The 22,825-nt window shown below is 37.5% G+C and overlaps 1 protein-coding gene across 2 annotated transcripts in view; it reads right to left on the bottom strand.

The window, feature by feature from the left end:
- Positions 1-22,825, bottom strand: part of PDE11A (phosphodiesterase 11A) — a 467,655-nt gene that overhangs the window by 312,203 nt on the left and 132,627 nt on the right. Inside the window, exon 3 of one of the 2 annotated variants that reach the window (XM_066232547.1) lies at positions 22,512-22,560. The exons of the other annotated variant lie outside the window; for it this stretch is intronic. Coding sequence (XP_066088644.1) covers positions 22,512-22,560 — 49 coding nt within the window. The remainder of the gene's footprint in view (positions 1-22,511; positions 22,561-22,825) is intronic. 2 annotated transcript variants of the gene reach the window in all.

Genomic DNA, 22,825 nt, shown 5'->3' with positions numbered 1-22,825 from the left:
CATCTCTTTTCTATTAAATTCTTGCTTTGGCTATGTGGGCAAACTCAGCTCTGACCTTGAGTCCCTCAAAATATCTCAGAATGTTGTAGAAGCTAATGCTCTGACCTCAGTTGTGAAGAAGAAGGAAAAACAGTAGAATTGGTATTAAGTAGAGGTATAGAAGCAATGGTTTCATTTTTAGATTTTTTTTTTCAGAATAAATTTCTCTACTGAATTTGATTCAAAGTAAACTAATATTTAATGAGGAACTGCTATATGCAAACACTTTAACTTCATTTCTTTATTTGAATTGCACATCAATTCCTCAGGGAGGAACATTATGTGCTTTTACAGATTGGAAAACTGAGTAATTTGCTCAGAGTCACACAGAAACATAGGTTCGTCTAATTTTACAACTGATGATTGTTTATCCTGATAGGGGAACCCAAAAGATAGAAAATTGATTTTCAGTAGTAGCAACTTTAGTTGAAATCAATAGGGTTAAAAAGAGTTAATTTGCTTGCTATTTTTCTTCATGGCTCTCTGGCCTTCCCCTGTGAAATGCAGGGAAACCTCTTTAGAAGCAAACATCTCTGAGGATCCCAAAGATTAGGAAAGGGGTTAAATCACAATAGTTTCTTATAAGGGTTTAGTCATAATATTTCCTGTAATGAGTTAAAGCCTTATAAATAACTAGGAACTTAGTTCATAAATCTTAAATCTTTACTCTGTTTCCCAACGAGAGCAGGAAATCTCTTCTGCAGATGGTTCCCAGAGACACAGATGGCTCCCAGAGGCGCCAGGCCCAGCCATTCCTCAGAGATGCCTGACTCCAGCTCTCCTGTAAATAACACCAAGGATGACAAAGGGACCAGCAATGGATCTATGCAAATTGGACCTGTGCTATCATCAGAAAAATGTGCCAAGGAAAATTCGTGTAAAGTGGACTATCACCTCCTGCATGCTGCTACATGACTTACTGCATGCTCTTTAATAAATCACTGAACTTCCTCAAAAGTATATAAACTGGCCAGTCAGCCAAGAGGGTTAAAGAAGGATTTGGATGCACTGTAAACTCCCTGCCTTCTCAGGTTGCTGGCAATTTGATTAAAAGACACTCTTATACCACTTGATTCTAACCTCTGCGATTGGTTGCCGGCAATGGACAGCTTGAACCCCAGCTTGTTCCGATAACACTACAACGTGTTGCCTTCTAGAACAAGATGTTATATTTGTCATCCCTCAAGCCTTAAGGAGTATGTCAATGAGCCATTATAAAGCTGTTGACATAAAGCTGAGAGATATTCTGCCAGAATTTTTCTGCTTTTGACAGATTGGGACCATGTTCAACATCACCTATACAAACAGACAACATTTTCCTGGTAGTTTTCTGTTTGTTTTTTTCTTTGTTTTCTCTACAGTGGAGATGCTGATCATGATGGAGATGGATAGGAGGAGACATGGGTTATTTAATTAAGCTTTCCACCTTTCCTCCATTATGAAAATCCATATGACAATATAATCAATAAAATTTCTAAGTAAATGTGCAAGATGCTCTGACCAGGCTGTGGCACAGTGGATTGAGCATCAAACTGGGATGCGGAGGACCCAGGTTTGAAACTCTTAGGTTGCCAGCTTGAGCGCAGGCTAATCCGGCTTGAGTGCGGGCTCACCATCTTAAGCACAGGGGTCGCTGGCTCGAGCGTGGGATGATAGATATGATCCCATGGTCGCTGGCTTGAGCCCAATGTCACTGGCTTGAGCAAGGGGTCACTCGCTCTGCTGTAGAACCCCTAGTCAAGGCACATATGAGAAAACAATCAATGAACAACTAAGGAGACTAAGAAGCCACAATGAGGAATTGATGCTTCTCATCTCTCTCTCTTCCTGCCTGTCTGTCCCTATCTGTCCCTCTTTCTGTCTCTCTCTCTGTCTCTGTCACAAAATAAATAAATAAATAAATAAATAAATAAGCAGGATAAATAGGCAAATACATTTTGAAAAAAAGGAGTAAGAAGAAATTGAAGCAATAGAGACATAGTTGATAAACAAAATATTTTAATATCTTTTATCTAATCTCAGTGCAACAGATGTCTTTTTAAAAATAAAATAAAATAAAAGACCTGCTGCTCAATTCTGGTCTTTCTGAAGCCCTCCCTCTTCCATGAAGAAATACAAATTTGGCCTGTACCATCTAGTTCTGAATACCAAAAGGTCTGAAAAACCTTGATGACTAAGGAGCTAATGAGTCTGTACACCCTTGTGCAGCACTTTTCAGCTTGAAAGCACTTTATGAACATTGGCTAATTAATCTTTACAACATCCACTCAGAAAGGGAGTTAAACTGAAAATCATTAAACAGTGTGAGAAAGTCACTTTAACCCTGGAAACTCATGAAAAGTATCACTAATAAGCATAAAATGTGAGCACTGAAACTCTTCATCAATGTCCTAAAGAGAGACAGTAGCTACCAAGCCTTTGCAAACATACACACCACAGAGAAGGCTATTAAAGCCCCAGGATCTGGACTGATCCCGTTATAATATCATTAAAGAACACTGAGGGTCAACACTAGGGATTCTCAGTGAGGGACCTGGGGTCATCCCCTTTATGGACTTCCTGAAGGCAAAGCAGCTTGCTGAGCCATATCACTGTCAGCCAAATTAATGGGTGAGAGAAAGTTTTTCCACCATTATGCAACATCTTCTGTGCAAAGCCTGAGATTTGGCTCTTAGTGCTTTCTGCCCTCAGGCATTAACTATTAGGCAAAGCTTAACTGACTGGGGCCCCACTGATTTTAAATTAGTGATGTTTTAAGAGAGTTGTAATTCAAACACACTAAATAAACTCTTTAAGTAGAGTAATTTAGAAAATAAGGTGTTAAAATGTGGAAGCAGTCATATTATCCTCACATAGTGAAACATTTCCCACATCTTTCAGAAATAGACTATTATAAATAGTGAAAGAAAGACAAAGAAAAATGGGTTTAAAGTTTTCCAGACTCCAGATGAAATTCCTGCTTCCAGAGGTACAGTTTGGATCATTGCAATTTTATTCCTATGCAAAGTCAATAACAACAATAAATAGATCAGGTTCTATTTCAAGAATCAGTAGCATAAAATAATCTTATCAGCTTACCCCAAAGTTTATGCTCCTGGCTAATGTATGCCTGATTCTAACAGTGCTGTGCCCTTTTGAAGAAAATAGTTTCCAAAAACTACAGTGACATAAAAGTACCAAATTTGTTTTTAACAACACATTGGCATGCAATAAATGATATGATTACATACTTTTTTTAAATTGCCCACTTTAAGAATTAACACCCTAAAGAGAATGGGAGATTTCATTTACAAAAGATGCAGGAGAGCAAGAAGGCAAATAAAGGAGAAGATCACTCATCTATCACTTTCCCTTCTTAAAGAGGATATAGGCATTCGTTTCTGCTTCTGCCCCCACCCCGGGTATTAAAGTTGGGACCACAGAAGAAACGGAATGAACACCCTTCCACTATTCTCACCTCTCTCCTTGAAGCTAATATTGGCTAAATATCTCCAAGAGTCCAAGCTTACTCAAAAGTAGAAAGGCTGAGTAAGTAGTCTTGCAAATAACAAGTAGTCTTGAAGCATCAATACTCTCTGTGACTTTTTAGAGGCTTTACTCTGCTGAGCACTTAAATCATACAGGGACCAGTCATATCAACCAATAACTTTATTTCTATTTGGTCCTGTGTCCAACTCCTGAGGCTTCAGAAAAATAACCCTCTCTGTCCAGAGGCAATTGTAAATTTAGTTTCCTTATTCAGATACTCCACTGAAGGGAAAACCTTAAAAGAGCCCATTTGAGGAGCCATGTTCTAAGATAATTTGTATTTCTTTTTTCTCATCATCGATTTCAACAACAAAAAAGTAGTCATATTTCTCCTCCTCAGGGGTAACTCCTATTAACATTTTGGAGATTACCATTCCAGTTTTCCTCTCTCTCCCTCCATATAAATTCAAATAAGCTAATCCTATATTAATATTTTGTTATCTACTTTTCTTCATTTTTTATAACTAGCTATCACTTGTTATGACTAATTTCTATATATGCAAAATATCTCATGGAATAGTCCAGAAAAAGAAAATTTATATTGAAATAAAATAGATAAGTAGGTGAGTGGTTTCCTGGGCTTGTGGTGGCAATGAGATTATAGCAGTCCTACCATACCCTCAGGTGATATGTTCTACAACCCCCAGTGGATAACTAAAACCACGGATAGTACCAAACCCTATATATACTGTGTTTTTTTCTTATCCATACCTATAATAAAGTTTAATATATAAATTAAGTACAGTAATAGATTAACAATAATAACTAATAATAAAATAGAACAATTATAACAATATCCTATAATAAAAATTATGTGAATGTGGTCTTTCTCTCTCTCAGAATATCTTATTGTACTGTACTTAACCTTCTTCTGGTGATGTGAAATAATACAATGCCTACGTGACAAGATGAAGTCAGGAGAATGATGTAGACATTGTAACATAGCATTAAGCTACAGTAGAGGTTACCTGAACACAAGAACTGAAGTATCACAAGAGTTAGTCTGATTATCAAGATGGTTGTCAAGTGACTAATGAGTGAGAAGTGTATACAGCATGGACATGCTGACAAAGGGATGATTCACATCCCAGGACAGAGTGAGATGAGGCAAGATTTCATCATGCTAAGCAGAACAACGTACAATTTCAAACTTATGAATTGTTTATTTCTAAAATTTTTCATTTAATGTTTTTAGACCATGTTTGACAGTGGGTAACTGAAACCATGGAAGGCAAAACCACAGATAAGGGGTGTTAAGGCAAAATGTATCCTCAGGGCTCAAAACCACTCCCTTCCAAACCTTCCTCAGCCAGTATGTGAAGAACTGTACTTAACCTTTAAGTTGACAAAGCAGGAGCCCGTTACCAATGGAGGCAGGAGGCAAACAGCAGAAGGAGCCCATTACCAATGGAGACAGGAACTAAAACAGACCCATTACCAATAAAAGCTAAAATGGAAACAGAAGAATACCAAAAGGCCAGGCCAGAAGCCTGATAACCAGCATCAACAGAAACTGCCAGAAAGAGGCAGAGGAGTATAAAACCAATCCTCTCACACCTGTTCAGGGCTGACTCCCTTATCAGACTCAGCCCACCTGCACCCAGGTATTTGCAATAAATCTTCTCTTCCACACTTTGGCCTCTGCATGGTTGATGTGACTCTTGCCAGGTCCTGGACCTTTCACAGGGACTACTGTACTACCTTAAACTCAGTCTGCAAAACTAAGTTTGTCCTCTCAGTCCCCCTCTCCTCCTGAAGAAAGAGCTTCCTCCTCCAAAATGCCCTATCTGTGCCAGATGAACCATTAAAGTTATAATCACCCAGTTCTAAGCTGTTGAAGTCACCTTTTATAGTTATTTGTATTTAGATATAAGCAAGTCAGCAGTTAGGCAGCTTTTGAAGTCTCCATGCCCATACTCTTGAGTTTCTCTGACTCAGCACTACCATCCCTCACTATCTATGATTATTGTCATAGTAACTGAGATCTTCTCATTTTTGAAATGTACCAAGAATTCATTAACCTTTGGTATTCCATCTAGGAAAGTCATAAATTTAAACACACTGGCTAGCCATCCCAATGTGTCTTGTCACAATTAAAGAATGTAAGAAATAATATAAATTCTGTACACATATTAAAAACTAGGTTTTTCCAAACTACTTTTGTGTGAGCATTTTTCTACCACATACAGTATTGTTTAAAATCTCATTAAGAACTCATCAGAAAGTATGTCCAATATTTAAGACTATAGCTTGGTATTTTATAGATACTTATGGAAGATATGTAATAATCTCAGGAAAAATAGTGAGGAAATATAAAATTGCTATTCAGAGAAACACACAAGACCCTGAGAGGATTCATATATATATATTTCATTTTCTAAAAATAATTTATCATCAAAATGCAACAGCAATGACATGGATAATAAAACATAGTATTTTTAATTTCTAGGAATATTCACCAGTGTAGAAGAAACAGAGAAGGCTATGAAAAGCATGCTTAGAGCATTAATATTTAACTAATATAATAGGACCCTAAAGTGAATATTATAAATATAAAAGTCTAGATAAAATCCATATGTTGTGTCTCTGGAACTAAAGCACAGAATTGGTATCTAGTCATTTCAGCACATTCTTAATGGACAACCTTGAAGACAGAATGGGGTTAAGGTTTGGCTGAATAACAAACAGAGCTTTGTGAAGGGTTAGTCATTACTACCAGAATAGAGTATCATCAGTCCAAAGAGGCAAAAGAAAGCTTTCTATGTGGTTCATCATAGTTCAGTAAGGTTTCTTATTCTGTATCTCAGAACAATCTAGCTAACAAGCTAGAAAGCTATCTTTAAAGTCAAAAAGTTTTGTTGCTCTCCTTCATACAAACAAAAATGACATTACGACATATCAGAATCTCTGGGGTGTAACAAAAGCAGTAATAAGAGGGAAGTTCATATCACTTCTCCCAGAAAGAGATACAAATGGCCAACAGATATATGAAAAGATGCTCATCTTCATTAGCTATTAGAGAAATGCAAATCAAAACTACAATGAGATACCACTTCATACCTGTTAGATTAGCTATTATCAACAAGACAGGTCATAACAAGTATTGGAGAGGCTGTGGAGAAAAAGAAACCCTCATTCACTGTTGGTGGGAATGTAAAGTAGTACAACCATTATGGAAGAAAGTATGATGATTCCTCAAAAAATTAAGAATAGAACTACCTTATGACCCAGCAATCCCTCTACTGGGTATATACTCCCAAAACTAAAAAATATTGGTTACATAAAGACACATGCAGCCCCATGTTCATTGCAGCATTGTTCACAGTGGCCAAGACATGGAAATAACCAAAAAGCCCTTCAATAGATGATTGGATAAAGAAGATGTGGTACATATATACTATGGAATACTACTCAGCCATAAAAAATGATGACATAGGTTCATTTACAACTACATGGATGGACCTTGATAACAGTATATTGAGTGAAATAAGTAAATCAGAAAAAACTAAGAACTGTATGATTCCATACATAGGTGGGACACAAAAATGAGACTCATGGACATAAACAAGAGTGTGGTGGTTACTAGGGGTGGGGAAGCGATGAGAGGGAAGAGTGGGGGGAGGGGAGGGGCACAAAGAAAACCAAATAGAAGGTGATGGAAGACAATTTGACTTTGGGTGATGGGTATACAACATAATCAAATGTCAAAATGACCTGGAGATGTTTTCCCTGAATCTGTGTACCCTAATTAATCAATGTTACCCCATTAAAATTGTCTAAATTTTAAAAAAGCTCATAATAAAAATATTTCTGTAATCAAAAATAAAGTTAAAAAAATTAATTTATAAGTTTTATTCTAGTGAAAATTGGAAAGATACGTTTGGAATTTGAAAAATAAAAGGAATTTTAAAGTTCATATGGAATGAAAATTATGCAATAATAATCAACATTAAAAGAAACAAGAGGCCCTGGTCAGTTTGCTCAGTGAATAGAGCATTTGCCCAGTGTGCGGATGTCCTGGGTTCAATCCCTGGTCAGGGCACATAAGAGAAGCAACTGTTTGCTTGTCTTCCTCTCCCTCCCCCTCTTCTCTTGCAGCAGTAGCACGACTAGGTCAAGCATGGCCCCAGGCACTGAGTATAACTCGGTTGATTCAAGAATCGGCGCAAGATAGGGGTTACCAGGGGGATTCCGGTCAGGGCACATGCAGGAGTTTATCTCACTATCTTCCCCTCCTCTTTCTTGAAAGAAAGAAAAAAAGAGGAAAGAAAGAAAGAAAGAAAGAAAGAAAGAAAGAAAGAAAGAAAGAAAGAAAGGAGGGAGGGAGGGAGGGAGGGAGGAAGGAAGGAAGAGAAAGAAAGAAAGAAAGAGGGAGGAAGGGAGGGAAGGAAGGAGGGAAAGAGGAAGAGAGAGAGAGAGAGAGAGAGAGAAGGAAGGAAGGAAGGAAGGAAGGAAGGAAGGAAGGAAGGAAGGAAGGAGATAAAAAAAAGAAATAAACAAGGCTATGATGACCAAAATATGGCAGTACTGGGGACACAATAATCAAACAACATTATAAAACAGATACCAGAACCAGTCTATATAACAAGTAAGAGAGAGGTGGAATTTCAAATCAAAAGGAAAGAATGGTTTAGTTAACAAATCATTTTGGAGGGGATTCTAAAAATTAGAAAATCTTTTTTAAAAATTTAAGAAAGAATAAAGTTAGATTTTTAAAAAATAAAATAAAACTAACAAGGTTATTAGGGAAATGTAAATATTTTTATGGTCCTTGATTGTAAAAATCCTTTCAAACTCTGACACTAAATGTGGAAATTATATAAAAGACTTCGAATACATTTGAAATTGAAAGCATTTGTCTACGGCCATACCACCCTGAACGTGCCTGATCTCATCTGAAATTGAAAGCATTTATATCTCAAGATATAAAATAATATTAAAAGGCAAAACAAAATGAGAAAAATGATTTGTGGTATTATAGTAGTAAGTGTGAGTAAACTAAATAAGGAAAGAATGCTCTCAAATCAATCAGATAAAAATCTTCATAGAAAGGATCAAAAGATATAAACCAGCAATTCACACACACACACACAAAAACAAACATATCTAAAAATTTTTAAATTAATTCAGTAAACTAATTATAAAAGAAAGATAAATTAAAATAACAATGAAAACTAAAATAAAATAACAATATGTTACTCATGTCTCCTGATATATTGACAAATATTATAATTAAAACTAATACCTAGGAGTGACGTCACGGAAATGATGCCGTGAGAAGCGCGTCCGACAGCTCTCCCCTAAATCACAACAAATTTATCAACTAGAAACAGAAAAATTTATCCTCGGAGCATTCCGGAGTTCCACACAAACTGAAAGCAAAAGGACTGTTATCACTTGAATCTGAGAGACGAGGGTGTGGAGGAAGCTACCGCAGCGACGCTCATTCAAGCCGCCAGGGAGTGCGCCTGCGGTGAGTCAGCCCATATACTTGGGAACCGCGAGTCGATCGCGAGCCGCCGCGAACCCCCGCGAACCGCCACCGCGAGCTGCCGCGAGCCCCCGCGAACCGCCACCGCGAGCGGCCGCCACGAGCCGCCACGAGCCGCTGCGCACGCACCCGGTCCGGTTGAGCACCGCTGATGTTCCCGGCGGCCCGCACACTGCGAGTGGGGGTCGCCGGCCACCGGTGCCCGGAGCGCCCCATTTGCGCGCGTGCCTTGGGCATTCCACGCGCCCAGGGCTCCCTACTGGCCCGCACACCCAGGGGGCTCCATTATCCTGCGCCTGGTGCGGTCCAGCCGCCAGCGGCGGGGCGAGCGGGAGAGGCTTGGGAGATTCTCTCCGTGGGCGGGGCACCTCACCCAGCCATTCAAGCTAACAATCAAGCGTTGGGGGAGGGGCGCGCGCAGGCAGCCTAAAATACCTTCGAAACACAGCTGCGACCCAATCACTGAAATTAGCTTAACCCATAAAATCTCCGCACCCTCGGTTCTAATTGATAAGATCTCTCTCAGTTCAGCGATCCAAGACAAGAGGCGTGATATTTTTTAGTGCCTCTCGCTAAAGGGGCGGGGGCAACTTCTGGTTGATAGAGCCTCCATATTCAGGGATAAACGTTAACAAGAAGGACTTGGCAGATAATAAGGTCTATACTACACTAGTCGTAAGCAGAGACTAGTGCCTCTTCTTCCCTGCAAAAACAGGCTACAAAGTGTGGAAAGCCTGGGTTGAGAGGTCCAACTAAATGATAGGCGCTGAACAGTCACCTTGACAACAATTGACTCCCACCCCCGCCTGATTACACTGGAGGCCCTGACTCTCAGAGCCTTTCCCAAAGCCTTGCACTGAGTGGGGATAGAGTGGGGATTTCCCAGCTCTTTGAGCCTCTTACTCCCCAGGCAGAAGCAGTTGCAGCCTTATAGCTGGATCACCAGGCTGCTAATTCAGAAAGGGGGGACTAGGAGAGAGAATCCAGGAAAGCAAACTCTCTCATCGTTGGACCCTGCAAACGCCAACAAGCCTTTACTTCCAGCAAGACTAAAGCCAATTATATGACATTGCCATAGAATCCCATCAACTGCAAATCCCTACCTAAGAGTGACACAGGGGCAGAGCCTGGGGTACAGAGTCACCGACCAGGAAGAGGGAGAGAAAAGAAAAAGGAAGAAGTTAACCTCTCAAAATCAAGAAAAACCCACAGACTTTACAACTTGATCCACTAATTTTCTTTTGTTGTTGTTTGTTTCTTCTATCTTTTTGCCTTTATTTCCTCCACCTCGGTCCTTCTATTCTCTGCCCATCTTATGCTTCCCCTTTCTTGAACTACACTACCCATGAGTGTTGCATTTTATTTTTCTTCTTCATCCTCACCCTCCTTTAAGGTTATACTCCAAAACACTTAACTCTCACTCTCTCCTCTTTTGTTTTTTTTTTGTATCGCTTTATTTTGTTTTTTTCTCCTCCTATTTTATTTCTTCCTTCGTTTTTCTCTTTTTCTTATTTTTTCCTTTCTATACGTTTTTTCTTTTCTCATTTTACTTTCCTCCCATATAATCCTCAATCACAAACAAATTAGTTAATTTGGGACTCAAGGCTTTTTTTTGGCTTTATTTCTCTTTTTTGCTTTTGTTTTTATTTTTTTTTTCTCTTGTTTGTTTATTTTTGTGGCATTTTGGGTCCTCCCAACCCAAGGTCTCCATTGTATTTAGTCTTCGCTCCACTTAATACAACAGATTTTTACTTATTATTTTTATTTTTTCTTCTTTATTATTCTTTTTTGGTCCTTTTTTCTGGTTCCCTCTTATCCCTCTCATTATATCTCTTAGTTGACCATCACTTACAAGCAAATCATCTTATGCTTGTCTAAGATTTTCTTCCTTTTTTTTTTTTTTTTTTGCATTTAGTAGGTCCCTACTCCCTTTTTTTGCCCCTTGAACTCTTCACCCCAAATCACGCCCTCCATTATAGGCACAATATTTCCCTGAGGAGGGGAGAGGAGGGAAAGAGAAGAGAGAAAAAAAGGGGGAAATAATAAATTATTACTGTTTTTTTTTGTGGGGTGTTTTACCCTTTTTTTTTTTTCCTTTTTACTCTTTATTAATTCTAATTAGTGCTATCAATAAGACCACCCTCAGATGCCGATAAGAAAGAGGAAATCGAATATTATGGATACAAAAGAAAGAGAGGTAACACAAATAGATGTGGAAAAATCTATGGAGAAAAGACTTAACATATTGGAAGCCTTGGAGCTAAATGACAGAGATTTTAAAATAGAAATCTTAAAAATACTCAGAGATATACAAGAAAACACAGAAAGGCAATATAGGGAGATCAGAAAACAACTCAATGAACACAAAGAATATATTACCAAGGAAATTGAAACTATAAAAACAAATCAAACAGAAATGAAAAACTCAATTCACGAGCTGAAAAACGAGGTAACAAGCTTAGCTAACAGAACAGCCCAGATTGAAGATAGGATTAGTGAAATAGAAGACAAACAACTTGAGGCACAACAGAGAGAAGAAGAAAGAGACTCAAAAATAATAAAAAACGAGAAAGCCCTACAGGAATTGTCTGACTCCATCAGAAAGAATAACATAAGAATAATAGGTATATCAGAGGGAGAAGAGAAAGAAAATGGAATGGAGAATATACTCAAACAAATAATAGACGAGAACTTCCCAAGCCTGTGGAAGGAACTAAAGCCTCAAATTCAAGAAGCAAACAGAACACCAAGTTTTCTTAACCCCAACAAACCCACTCCAAGGCACATCATAATAAAGATGACACAAACCAATGACAAAGAAAAAATTCTCAAGGCAGCCAGGGAAAAGAAGAGTACAACATATAAAGGAAGGCCTATTAGATTATCATCAGATTTCTCAGCAGAAACTCTACAAGCTAGAAGAGAGTGGACCCCAATATTTAAAGCCCTGAAAGAGAGGAACTTTCAGCCAAGAATACTATACCCATCAAAGCTATCCTTCAAGTATGAAGGAGATATAAAAACATTCACAAATACAGAAAAGATGAGAGAATTTATCAACAGAAAGCCCCCACTCCAGGAAATACTAAGGGGGGTTTTCCAACCAGATTCAAAGAACAAAAGAAAACAACACCACAAGTAACAGCTCCACCAAGAACACAATAAAACCAAACTTAAACTGTGTCAACAAAGGAAAAAAAGGGGGGAGAGGATGGAGATTAACAGTAGCAAAGGATGATGAAGTGCAGAAATACTTATAAGATAGGGTACTACAATGAATATGGTAGGTACCCTTTTCATTACTTAATGGTAACCACTCTCAAAAAAACCACCACAAAAACACTTGACTTAAAAAAGGTAGCAACAGAGGAAAGAAGTATGGAACACAAACAAACAAAAACAAATGATAGAAAAACAAAAGAGAAGAATCAAACTAGATACAAAACTAACAGAAAGCAATTTATAAAATGGCAGTAGGGAACCCACAAGTGTCAATAATTACACTAAATGTAAATGGATTAAACTTACCAATAAAAAGACACAGAGTAGCAGAATGGATTAAAAAAGAAAATCCAACTATATGCTGCCTACAAGAAACACATCTAAGCAACAAGGATAAAAACAAATTCAAAGTGAAAGGCTGGAAAACAATACTCCAAGCAAACAACACCCAAAAAAAAGCAGGTGTAGCAATACTCATATCTAATAATGCTGACTACAAGACAGAAAAAGTACTCAGAGACAAAAATGGTCATTTCATAATGATTAAGGGGAAGTTGAATCAAGAAGACATAACAATCCTTAATATATATGCACCAAACCAAGGAGCACCAAAATATATAAGACAGCTACTTATTGACCTTAAAACAAAAACTAACAAAAATACAATTATACTTGGAGACCTCAATACACCGCTGACGGCTCTAGATCGGTCATCCAAACAGAGAATCAATAAAGATATAGTGGCCTTAAACGAAATACTAGAACACCTGGATATGATAGACATCTACAGGACACTTCATCCCAAAGCGACAGAGTATACATTTTTCTCTAGTGTACATGGAACATTCTCAAGAATTGACCATATGTTGGGCCACGAAGATAATATCAGCAAATTTAGAAAAATTGAAATTGTACCAAGCATATTTTCTGATCATAAAGCCTTGAAACTAGAATTCAACTGCAAAAAAGAGGGGGAAAAACCCACAAAAATGTGGAAACTAAACAACATACTTCTAAAAAATGAATGGGTCAAAGAAGAAATAAGTGCAGAAATCAAAAGATATATACAGACAAATGAAAATGAAAATACGACATATCAGAATCTCTGGGATGCAGCAAAAGCAGTAATAAGAGGAAAGTTCATATCACTTCAGGCCTATATGAACAAACAAGAGAGAGCCGAAGTAAACCACTTAACTTCACACCTTAAGGAACTAGAAAAAGAAGAACAAAGACAACCCAAAACCAGCCGAAGAAAGGAGATAATAAAAATCAGAGCAGAAATAAATGAAATAGAGAACAGAAAAACTATAGAAAAAATCAATAAAACAAGGAGCTGGTTCTTTGAAAAGATCAACAAAATTGACAAACCCTTGGCAAGACTCACCAAGGAAAAAAGACACAGGACTCAAATAAATAAAATCCAAAATGAAAGAGGAGAGATCACCACAGACATCATAGAAATACAAAGAATTATTGTAGAATACTATGAAAAATTATATGCCACCAAATACAACAATCTAGAAGAAATGGATAAATTCCTAGAACAATACAACCTTCCTAGACTGAGTCATGAAGAAGCAGAAAGCCTAAACAGACCAATCAGCAGGGAGGAAATAGAAAAAACTATTAAAAATCTCCCCAAAATTAAAAGTCCAGGCCCAGACGGTTATACTAGTGAATTCTATCAAACATTCAAAGAAGACTTGGTTCCTATTCTACTCAAAGTCTTCCAAAAAATTGAAGAAGAAGCAATACTTCCAAACACATTTTATGAGGCCAACATAACCCTCGTACCAAAACCTGGCAAGGATGGCACAAAGAAAGAAAACTACAGACCAATATCTCTAATGAATACAGACGCTAAAATACTAAACAAAATACTGGCAAACCGAATACAACAACATATTAAAAAAATAATACATCATGATCAAGTGGGATTCATCCCAGAATCTCAAGGATGGTTCAACATACGCAAAACGGTTAACGTAATACACCATATCAACAAAACAAAGAACAAAAACCACATGATCTTATCAATAGATGCAGAAAAGGCTTTTGATAAAATACAACACAATTTTATGTTTAAGACTCTCAACAAAATGGGTATAGAAGGAAAATATCTCAACATGATAAAGGCCATATATGATAAACCATCAGCCAACATCCTATTAAACGGCATAAAACTGAGGACTTTCTACCTTAAATCAGGAACAAGACAGGGTTGTCCACTCTCTCCACTCTTATTCAACGTGGTGCTAGAAGTTCTGGCCAGAGCAATCAGACAAGAGAAAGAAATTAAAGGCATCCATATCGGAAAAGAAGAAGTAAAGCTATCACTTTTTGCTGATGATATGATCCTATACATCGAAAACCCGAAGGACTCCACAAAAAGATTATTAGAAACAATAAACCAATACAGTAAGGTCGCAGGATACAAAATTAACATACAAAAGTCCATAGCCTTTCTATATGCCAACAATGAAATATTAGAAAACGAACTCAAAAAAATAATCCCCTTCACGATTGCAACAAAAAAAATAAAATACCTAGGAATAAACATAACAAAGAACGTAAAGGACCTATATAATGAAAATTACAAAGCATTGTTAAGGGAAATCGAAAAAGATACAATGAGATGGAAAAATATTCCTTGTTCCTGGATAGGAAGAATAAATATAATCAAAATGGCCATATTACCCAAAGCAATATACAAATTTAATGCAATTCCCATCAAAATCCCTATGAGATTTTTTAAAGAAATGGAACAAAAAATCATCAGATTCATATGGAACTATAAAAAACCCCGAATAGCCAAAACAATCCTAAGGAAAAAGAATGAAGCTGGGGGCATTACAATACCTGACTTCAAACTATATTATAGGGCCACGATAATCAAAACAGCATGGTATTGGCAAAAAAATAGACACTCAGACCAATGGAACAGAATAGAAAGCCCAGAAATAAAACCACATATATATGGTCAAATAATCTTTGATAAAGGGGCCAACAACACACAATGGAGAAAAGAAAGCCTCTTCAACAAATGGTGTTGGGAAAACTGGAAAGCCACATGCAAAAGAATGAAACTCGACTACAGCCTGTCCCCGTGTACTAAAATTAATTCAAAATGGATCAAAGACCTAAATATAAGACCTGAAACAATAAAGTACATAGAAGAAGACATAGGTACTAAAATCATGGACCTGGGTTTTAAAGAACATTTTATGAACTTGACTCCAATGGCAAGAGAAGTGAAGGCAAAGATAAATGAATGGGACTACATCAGAATTAAAAGTTTTTGCTCAGCAAGAGAAACTGATATCAAAATAAACAGACAGCCAACTATATGGGAACTGATATTTTCAAACGACAGCTCAGATAAGGGCCTAATATCCAAAATTTACAAAGAACTCATAAAACTCAACAACAAACAAACAAACAATCCAATAAAAAAATGGGAAGAGGACATGAACAGACACTTCTCCCAGGAAGAGATACAAATGGCCAACAGATATATGAAAAGATGCTCAGCTTCATTAGTTATTAGAGAAATGCAAATCAAAACTACAATGAGATACCACCTCACTCCTGTTAGATTAGCTATTATCAACAAGACGGGTAATAGCAAATGTTGGAGAGGCTGTGGAGAAAAAGGAACCCTCATTCACTGTTGGTGGGACTGTAAAGTAGTACAACCATTATGGAGGAAAGTATGGTGGTTCCTCAAAAAACTGCAAATAGAACTACCTTATGACCCAGCAATCCCTCTACTGGGTATATACCCCAAAACCTCAGAAACATTGATACGTGAAGACACATGTAGCCCCATGTTCATTGCAGCACTGTTCACAGTGGCCAAGACATGGAAACAACCAAAAAGCCCTTCAATAGAAGACTGGATAAAGAAGATGTGGCACATATACACTATGGAATACTACTCAGCCATAAGAAATGATGACATCAGATCATTTACAGCAAAATGGTGGGATCTTGATAACATTATAAGGAGTGAAATAAGCAAATCAGAAAAAAACAAGAACTACATGATTCCATACATTGGTGGAACATAAAAATGAGACTAAGAGACATGGACAAGAGTGTGGTGGTTACCAAGGGTGGGGGGGGAGGGAGGACATGGGAGGGAGGGAGGGAGAGAGTTAGGGGGAGGGGGAGGGGCACAGAGAACTAGATGGAGGGTGACGGAGGACAATCTGACTTTGGGCGAGGGGTTTGCAACATAATTTGATGACAAAATAACCTAGACATGTTTTCTTTGAATATATGTACCCTGATTTATTAATGTCATCCCATTACCATTAATAAAAATTTATTAAAAAAAAAAAAAAAAAAGGAAACGGCTAATCTCTATGGCCTTTTCCCTACATATCTGAAAGGTATTAATTACCCTTCTCTGCACCTGAACTCAGGCTCTGCTAATTTGCTTGATGAACAAAGAGACCAATAAATATGATGAGGCTGCAGAGATATGGGCTCTCAGTCTGTACCCATCTTTTGTGTAAAAAAAAAAAAAAAAAAAAAAAATAATACCTAGGGCTCAAAATAATGAGGGGAAACAGGCATTTCTTGAGAGAGAGTAATTGGTGCAGCATTTCAGATGAAGAGTTTTGCAAAAAATATCAAATGCCTTAAAAAAGTACAGGCTTTTTGTCCTTAAAATTCATTTTTTAGAAATTTATTTTAAGGAAATAATCACACAGGTTTATTCAAAAGTTCTCATGTCTTACTGGGGGCAAATTATAAGGCCTAAAACTTATGCATTCAGGAAGGGAGCTCTTTAAAAATATATATTTTTAAAAATCAGTTATAATAATGAATATCCATATGGAATAAGAAAAGAAATCATTATGTATTTCAAATTTTAAAAGGTTAACAAATACCACAAACATTACAACATCCAGAAAAAATGGCATGTTTATATTAATTTTCCTAAATTTTTGCTTTTTGATATGATAGCAGTTTTCATATTATTTTTCTGTATGCCTACAGGAAAATAATCCAGTTTTTTTTTTTGCATAGTCAATCAAAGTTGTTTAATATTATTAATGGTTGGGATGCACAGTGATATATTTCCTATTTGTAGTACTACAGGTTCATGCCCCACAAATGCAGAAATTCTGATAAATTATATTTTGCATTATTCCATTTAACAGTAATAAAGAAAAATGTGTTTATCATTGTATATATGCTATATTACTGAGTATGCTCCTGACAGGAAAGATTTTGTGCTGTGATCAGGCAGCAATAAAAACCCCATCTTACACAACTGATGCTTGGAAGAATTTGCCATTGACCAGCTTCTGGCTCCATGAATTTTAAACTTTGTTTCTCTTTCACTGTGCATACTTCCAAGTATACATACTGTAGAACACCTTTGTGTTGCACTGTGGCCTCTGGCTTGAATTCATCTCAGGATGCTGAGTGAGCTGGGACACTGTGTGAGAGTATTTAGAGAAGCCATCCTTACAGCATGAGCACAACAACTTAAGTCCACACAGAAGGTATAGAAAAGCCTTATAAACATTCCTTACTAAATTCAACTAAATGCATCCCCAACTTGATTTCTCCCCTCACTAGGTCCCCAAAATGTCTATGGGTCCCCCAGCAACCCTTGGCAAATGGAAAAACACAGCAAACAGGAAGTTAGAAGGGAAAAAGAGAGCTGTTCCAAGTGAATACCATTGAAATATCTTATATTTGCTACTCTTACAAAACTTTGCTCCTTCTCATCTTCTTTTGCAGAATTTTTTTTTCCATTGGACTGTTACTCATTAGAATTTCTCAAGCTTAGGCCCTGGCCAGTTGGCTCAGTGATAGAGCGTCGGCCTGGTGTGCAGGAGTCCCGGGTTCGATTCCCAGCCAGGGCACACAGGAGAAGCGCTCATCTGCTTCTCCACCCCTCCCCCTCTCCTTCTTCTCTGTCTCTCTCTTCTTCTCCCGCAGCCAAGGCTCCACTGGAGCAGTTTGCCCGGGCACTGAGGATGACTCTGTGGCCTCTGCCTCAGGCGCTAGAATGGCTCTGATTGAGGCAGAGTGACGCCCCCTGGTGGGCATGCCGGGTGGATCCCGGTCAGGCGCATGCCGGAGTCTGTCTGACTGCCTCCCCGTTTCCAGCTTCGGAAAAATAAAAAAAATAAAAAATAGAATTCCTCAAGCTTGATCCTGAGACTTCCTATTCACTATCTTCTCATCCGAGGAAATTTTATCTGCAACACTGGATTAAATAATTATCTACACGCTTATGATCCCAAAATGTATACTTCTTACCCAGAATTCTGAGCCCTAGATTTTCACTTAGATGCCTCAAAAGCAACTCAAATACCTTAGCCATGATAGAACTCACAATTGACTGCCCTCAACAACTTACTTCTCTTCCAAGAAAAATGTCATATCTTAGTGAAGGCACCACCTTTTTTTTTAAGTGACAGGATGGGAGATAGTGAGATAGATTCCAACATGCACTCCAACCAGGAGCTACCTGGCAACCCCTATCTGGAGCCAGTGTTTGAATCAGCCGAGCTATCCTCAGTTCCTGGAGCCAACATTCAAACCAATCAACCCACTGGCCACAGGAGGGGAAGAAGGAGAGAAAGGGGAGAGGGAGGTGGGGAGAAGCAGATGGTCGCTTCTCTTGTGTGCCCTGATCAGGAATCAAACCTTGGGATGTCCATATGCCAGGTGAATGTTCTATGTACTGAGCCAACTGGCCAAGGTCAGCACCACCTTTCAAACAAGAGCTGAATTCAAAAGCTTAGGAGCCATGCCCCATGCCCAACACATCACCACACTCTGTCAGTTTTACTGATTAGTTACCTCTCAACATTGTCCGCTTGCCTTCATCATTTCCCACTCCCTCACCTCCACCTCTATCCAAGCTACCCTCACGGCTCTTGCATGGCTTCCTACTACCCAAAGGATGAGGCATTAGAAACCTTGCACAATCTGTTTCCCACATACTTTTCTAGACTCACCTTCCAGAACTTTTCTCCTTTCACATTCCTCATATCCTAATCACAGTCCATTATTCATTTCCATGCGTAATAAAGTTTTATACCTTTTGTCTTTGTTCATTATTATTCCCTCACTCTAGAATGTTCATGCCTATTTTGTTCATCTATCAAACCTTACTTATTTTACAAATCCCAGATCAAATTTCATCTCAATGAAATCTTTCTGGATCTACCATTTTTTTCTCTGCCACTCTCTCCACTCCATCAAACGAGTAACTGGACATCACCATGCTTTTTCATAGCTCTTTGTATATACCTCTTGTGGTTCATTTTTTTATCAATATCTATAACCTCAATGGATTGTGAATTGTTTAAGGTCACAGACAATGGTCTTACTCATTTTCATGTCTTTCTGCCTCTTGGCACAGGGCCTAAGACACAGTATGTTTCCACAGCTTATTTTCAAGACCCTTTCTGTCACAAATGAACAAGATCCCAACTGGATCTGACATAAGCAGAAAAAAAGAAAAACATTTGTCTACATAATAACAGGGGGGATAGAACTAGCTCCAGCAGGTACTGGATTAGAGCTTGAATGAGATCATAAAATGTTATCCTTACTCACCTCTTATCTGAGCTTTCCTCCATATGAGCTTTATTCTCAAGTACCACATTATTTCTAGACTGCTATTCAAGGTAAGACTTCAGGCATGTAGAGGAAGTATCTTTTCCCTGACTGCTTATCCAAAAATTGACAAAAATTGAGGGCTAGTTGACTCTAGCCCTCGATGGCCCAAATTGGGTTATCTGGTTATCACTAAACCGATCCTTGAGGGCAAAGAAAACCAATCATATAGGCCAATACTAAGCAATACTCAACAATATGGCTATCGTTGAGTTGGGGTAGAAACAGAGATTACAAATGGAGGTTAAGGTAGTGATATATATAGAAAAAAATCAGGGCCCTATTACCAAGATGCTAAGTTCCCAAACTGTTAAGTATGCATAAGTATTTTAGAAAATTTTTGTGGAAAATTATTATTAGCCTTCCTTTCAGACAGAATTATCATTACCTCACTTATTGAAAATTTTATGAAATCTGAATCTAACCTTAAAAACATTACTGAGTTCTTAAGAGCATTAGGTGATGTTTTTTAATATCCAATATACCTGCCATATAGTGGCTGCTCAAACTATAAATATTAAGTAAATAAAATAATGATAATAAACAATATAGTCTATAAAATATCTAAAAGAATGTATGGAAAATGTCATTCACAAATATATACATTAACCAGGACAAGTAATACAGATATCTGCTTTATCTTATAGTGCAGTTCATTAGTTAGCAAATGACCAAGAGGGACGCAACTTGTGTTTGCTTAAAACAAACAAACTATAAATTTTCCCCCTTTCCTTTTCCTTTTCCTTTAAAAGAAAGTTTAGAATATGGGCCATTGCTTAAAATTCTTGTCCTCACTTACTAAAATCAACTGTAATATGATCATGTATGAACCACAATTGTATTTTGAACTTACATCTATATATTACATCATCCATGACAATAATCAAATCAGAGCTTACTTAAGCTCACACTACAGAAATGCTAACTACCAAATAGAGTTCTGCCTGAACTAACAGCAATAAAGCTATTCATTTTGTTCTCAGAGGGAAGAAATTTTCCTTACTACTATCTCTGGCAGACTTAGTCTCCCAAGTGAGATTGATTTCATGACTGCTCTAACACTCATCCATTGACCATGAAAGAGAATTAGACATGGCTGTCAGTTTAAGGAATTTATAAGATCCAATGTCAAATCCGGGATGGAGAATGAAGTCCTTGATGCCACAGTGAATATCTCCCTGTCCCTCTAAAACTGGACACAATACCTGACACAAAATTTTCTCAAAAAATAATTCTTGCATGTATGTGGTTTTATGGCTTAATTTTAATACGTATCTTCATGTTCTAAATGCTGTTAAGCTTTTTTAGGCACAACCCTTTACCATGACAGGTCATAGTGCCAGTCTTCTCATGCACACACAGCAGCCCGAAGCTTAGGAGGGAGAGCTTAGGAGACAAAGAACCAACTTGTAAATTATATCAACTGTCCTTGCTTTGAGAAAGAATAGGGAAGGAGCAACAATTTTCTCTGGATCTATATCAATTGACAAGGTTAATAAAGATAAAAGAAACCAAACACAAGACTCTCTGGTTTGGAGACCACATTGAGGGGAAGCGTTCTTTAATTTACTGAGTCTTGATTTGCTGGGTAAAATGGTCAGCTACACTGCTAGAGGTCAGTTAGGTCAAAACTAAATGAGGATTTAGTTAACTGCACTAACCTTGAGAAATGAAGGCTACTATACTTTTAAAACCCTTATTTTCAAATTGTATTTTAAAGACTGTCTCAGTGTGTTAAAGCCTGCTGGCATAAACTTGGAGCTTCCTCTGTATGAGGACAAGACCCTTGTTTCAGTTCATAATTCCTATGAAATAGCCTCTGTGGTTTGCTTTCTCTTTAATATCTGTATGTTTGACATTTCCTTAGGTTCATTTTATACTTGATCACAATTAAATTTCTTTCGGAGGTTGTGTGTGAGTGAATGTGAAGTGTAGAGAGGGAGAGCTAGTAATTTTGTAGTTGAATAAATTACGTTTAAATTTTTATAAAGCTTTCCACCCTGCAATCTGACATCAAATTCCCAGCACAGAAATCACAAGGCACAGTGTTACTTTTCTTCCAGTCTGCTTCTATGAGGCAATCTAAAGTCAGTGATAGATATGCAAATAAATAACTGCTATTTGGACTATATTGTACAACTTATTTATTTAACAGACCAAAGTTCCAAGATAAATTTGGTAATGAATAAAAAACACTTCATGACAAGAAACAAGAATGAATCATCATTTACAAGTTTGATAGAATAAAGGTATGCTGTTCATTTTGCCAGTATAGGTAAGTAATTTGACAGTTAATACTACAGATTTCTCTTCGCTTAATTTGAAGCTTATTCTTAAAGGTCTAAATTGATCAATTAATTAAGTGCTATTTAACAGCTATCTTACAATATTATTGTATATTTGTACTGCTAGTCTTAAAATGATCTGTGTTTCTGAAGCCATTTTTTTCTGATAAATTTGAGATGTATTAAAAGCAAATTTATTCTTTAAATACGTTTCTCAGCCCATACATGATTATAGAGTGAAAGGCCTGCATTCAAGCAGGCAAGATAGTGTGTATTAGCAATGCCTAACATGCAGGAAATCAATAGCCATAGCCAATACCTGGGTAAGTAGTCAAAGAACTAAAACCAGATTAGTAAAGACAGAAAAATATAGTTTGGGTATGAGTCCCAGTATCTACTTGGGGAAGCTCAGGTAAAAGGCAAAAGCAACCATCAAAGTTAAAAATAGAATACTAAATAACTACTAAGTCCTGGGGCCCAACCCTTCCCTCACCTGGAAGTGCCATGGAAAGGAAAATCGGAAGGGTAGGAAAGCCCATCCAACAAGTATTCATACGGAAGCTGCTACACGCAGATCAACTAGGGTCTGGGGTCATTTTGACAG

The sequence above is a fragment of the Saccopteryx bilineata genome, chromosome 5 (assembly GCF_036850765.1).
Source record: "Saccopteryx bilineata isolate mSacBil1 chromosome 5, mSacBil1_pri_phased_curated, whole genome shotgun sequence".
Taxonomy (NCBI): domain Eukaryota; kingdom Metazoa; phylum Chordata; class Mammalia; order Chiroptera; family Emballonuridae; genus Saccopteryx; species Saccopteryx bilineata.
This window is presented reverse-complemented; position numbering and strand designations above follow the sequence as displayed.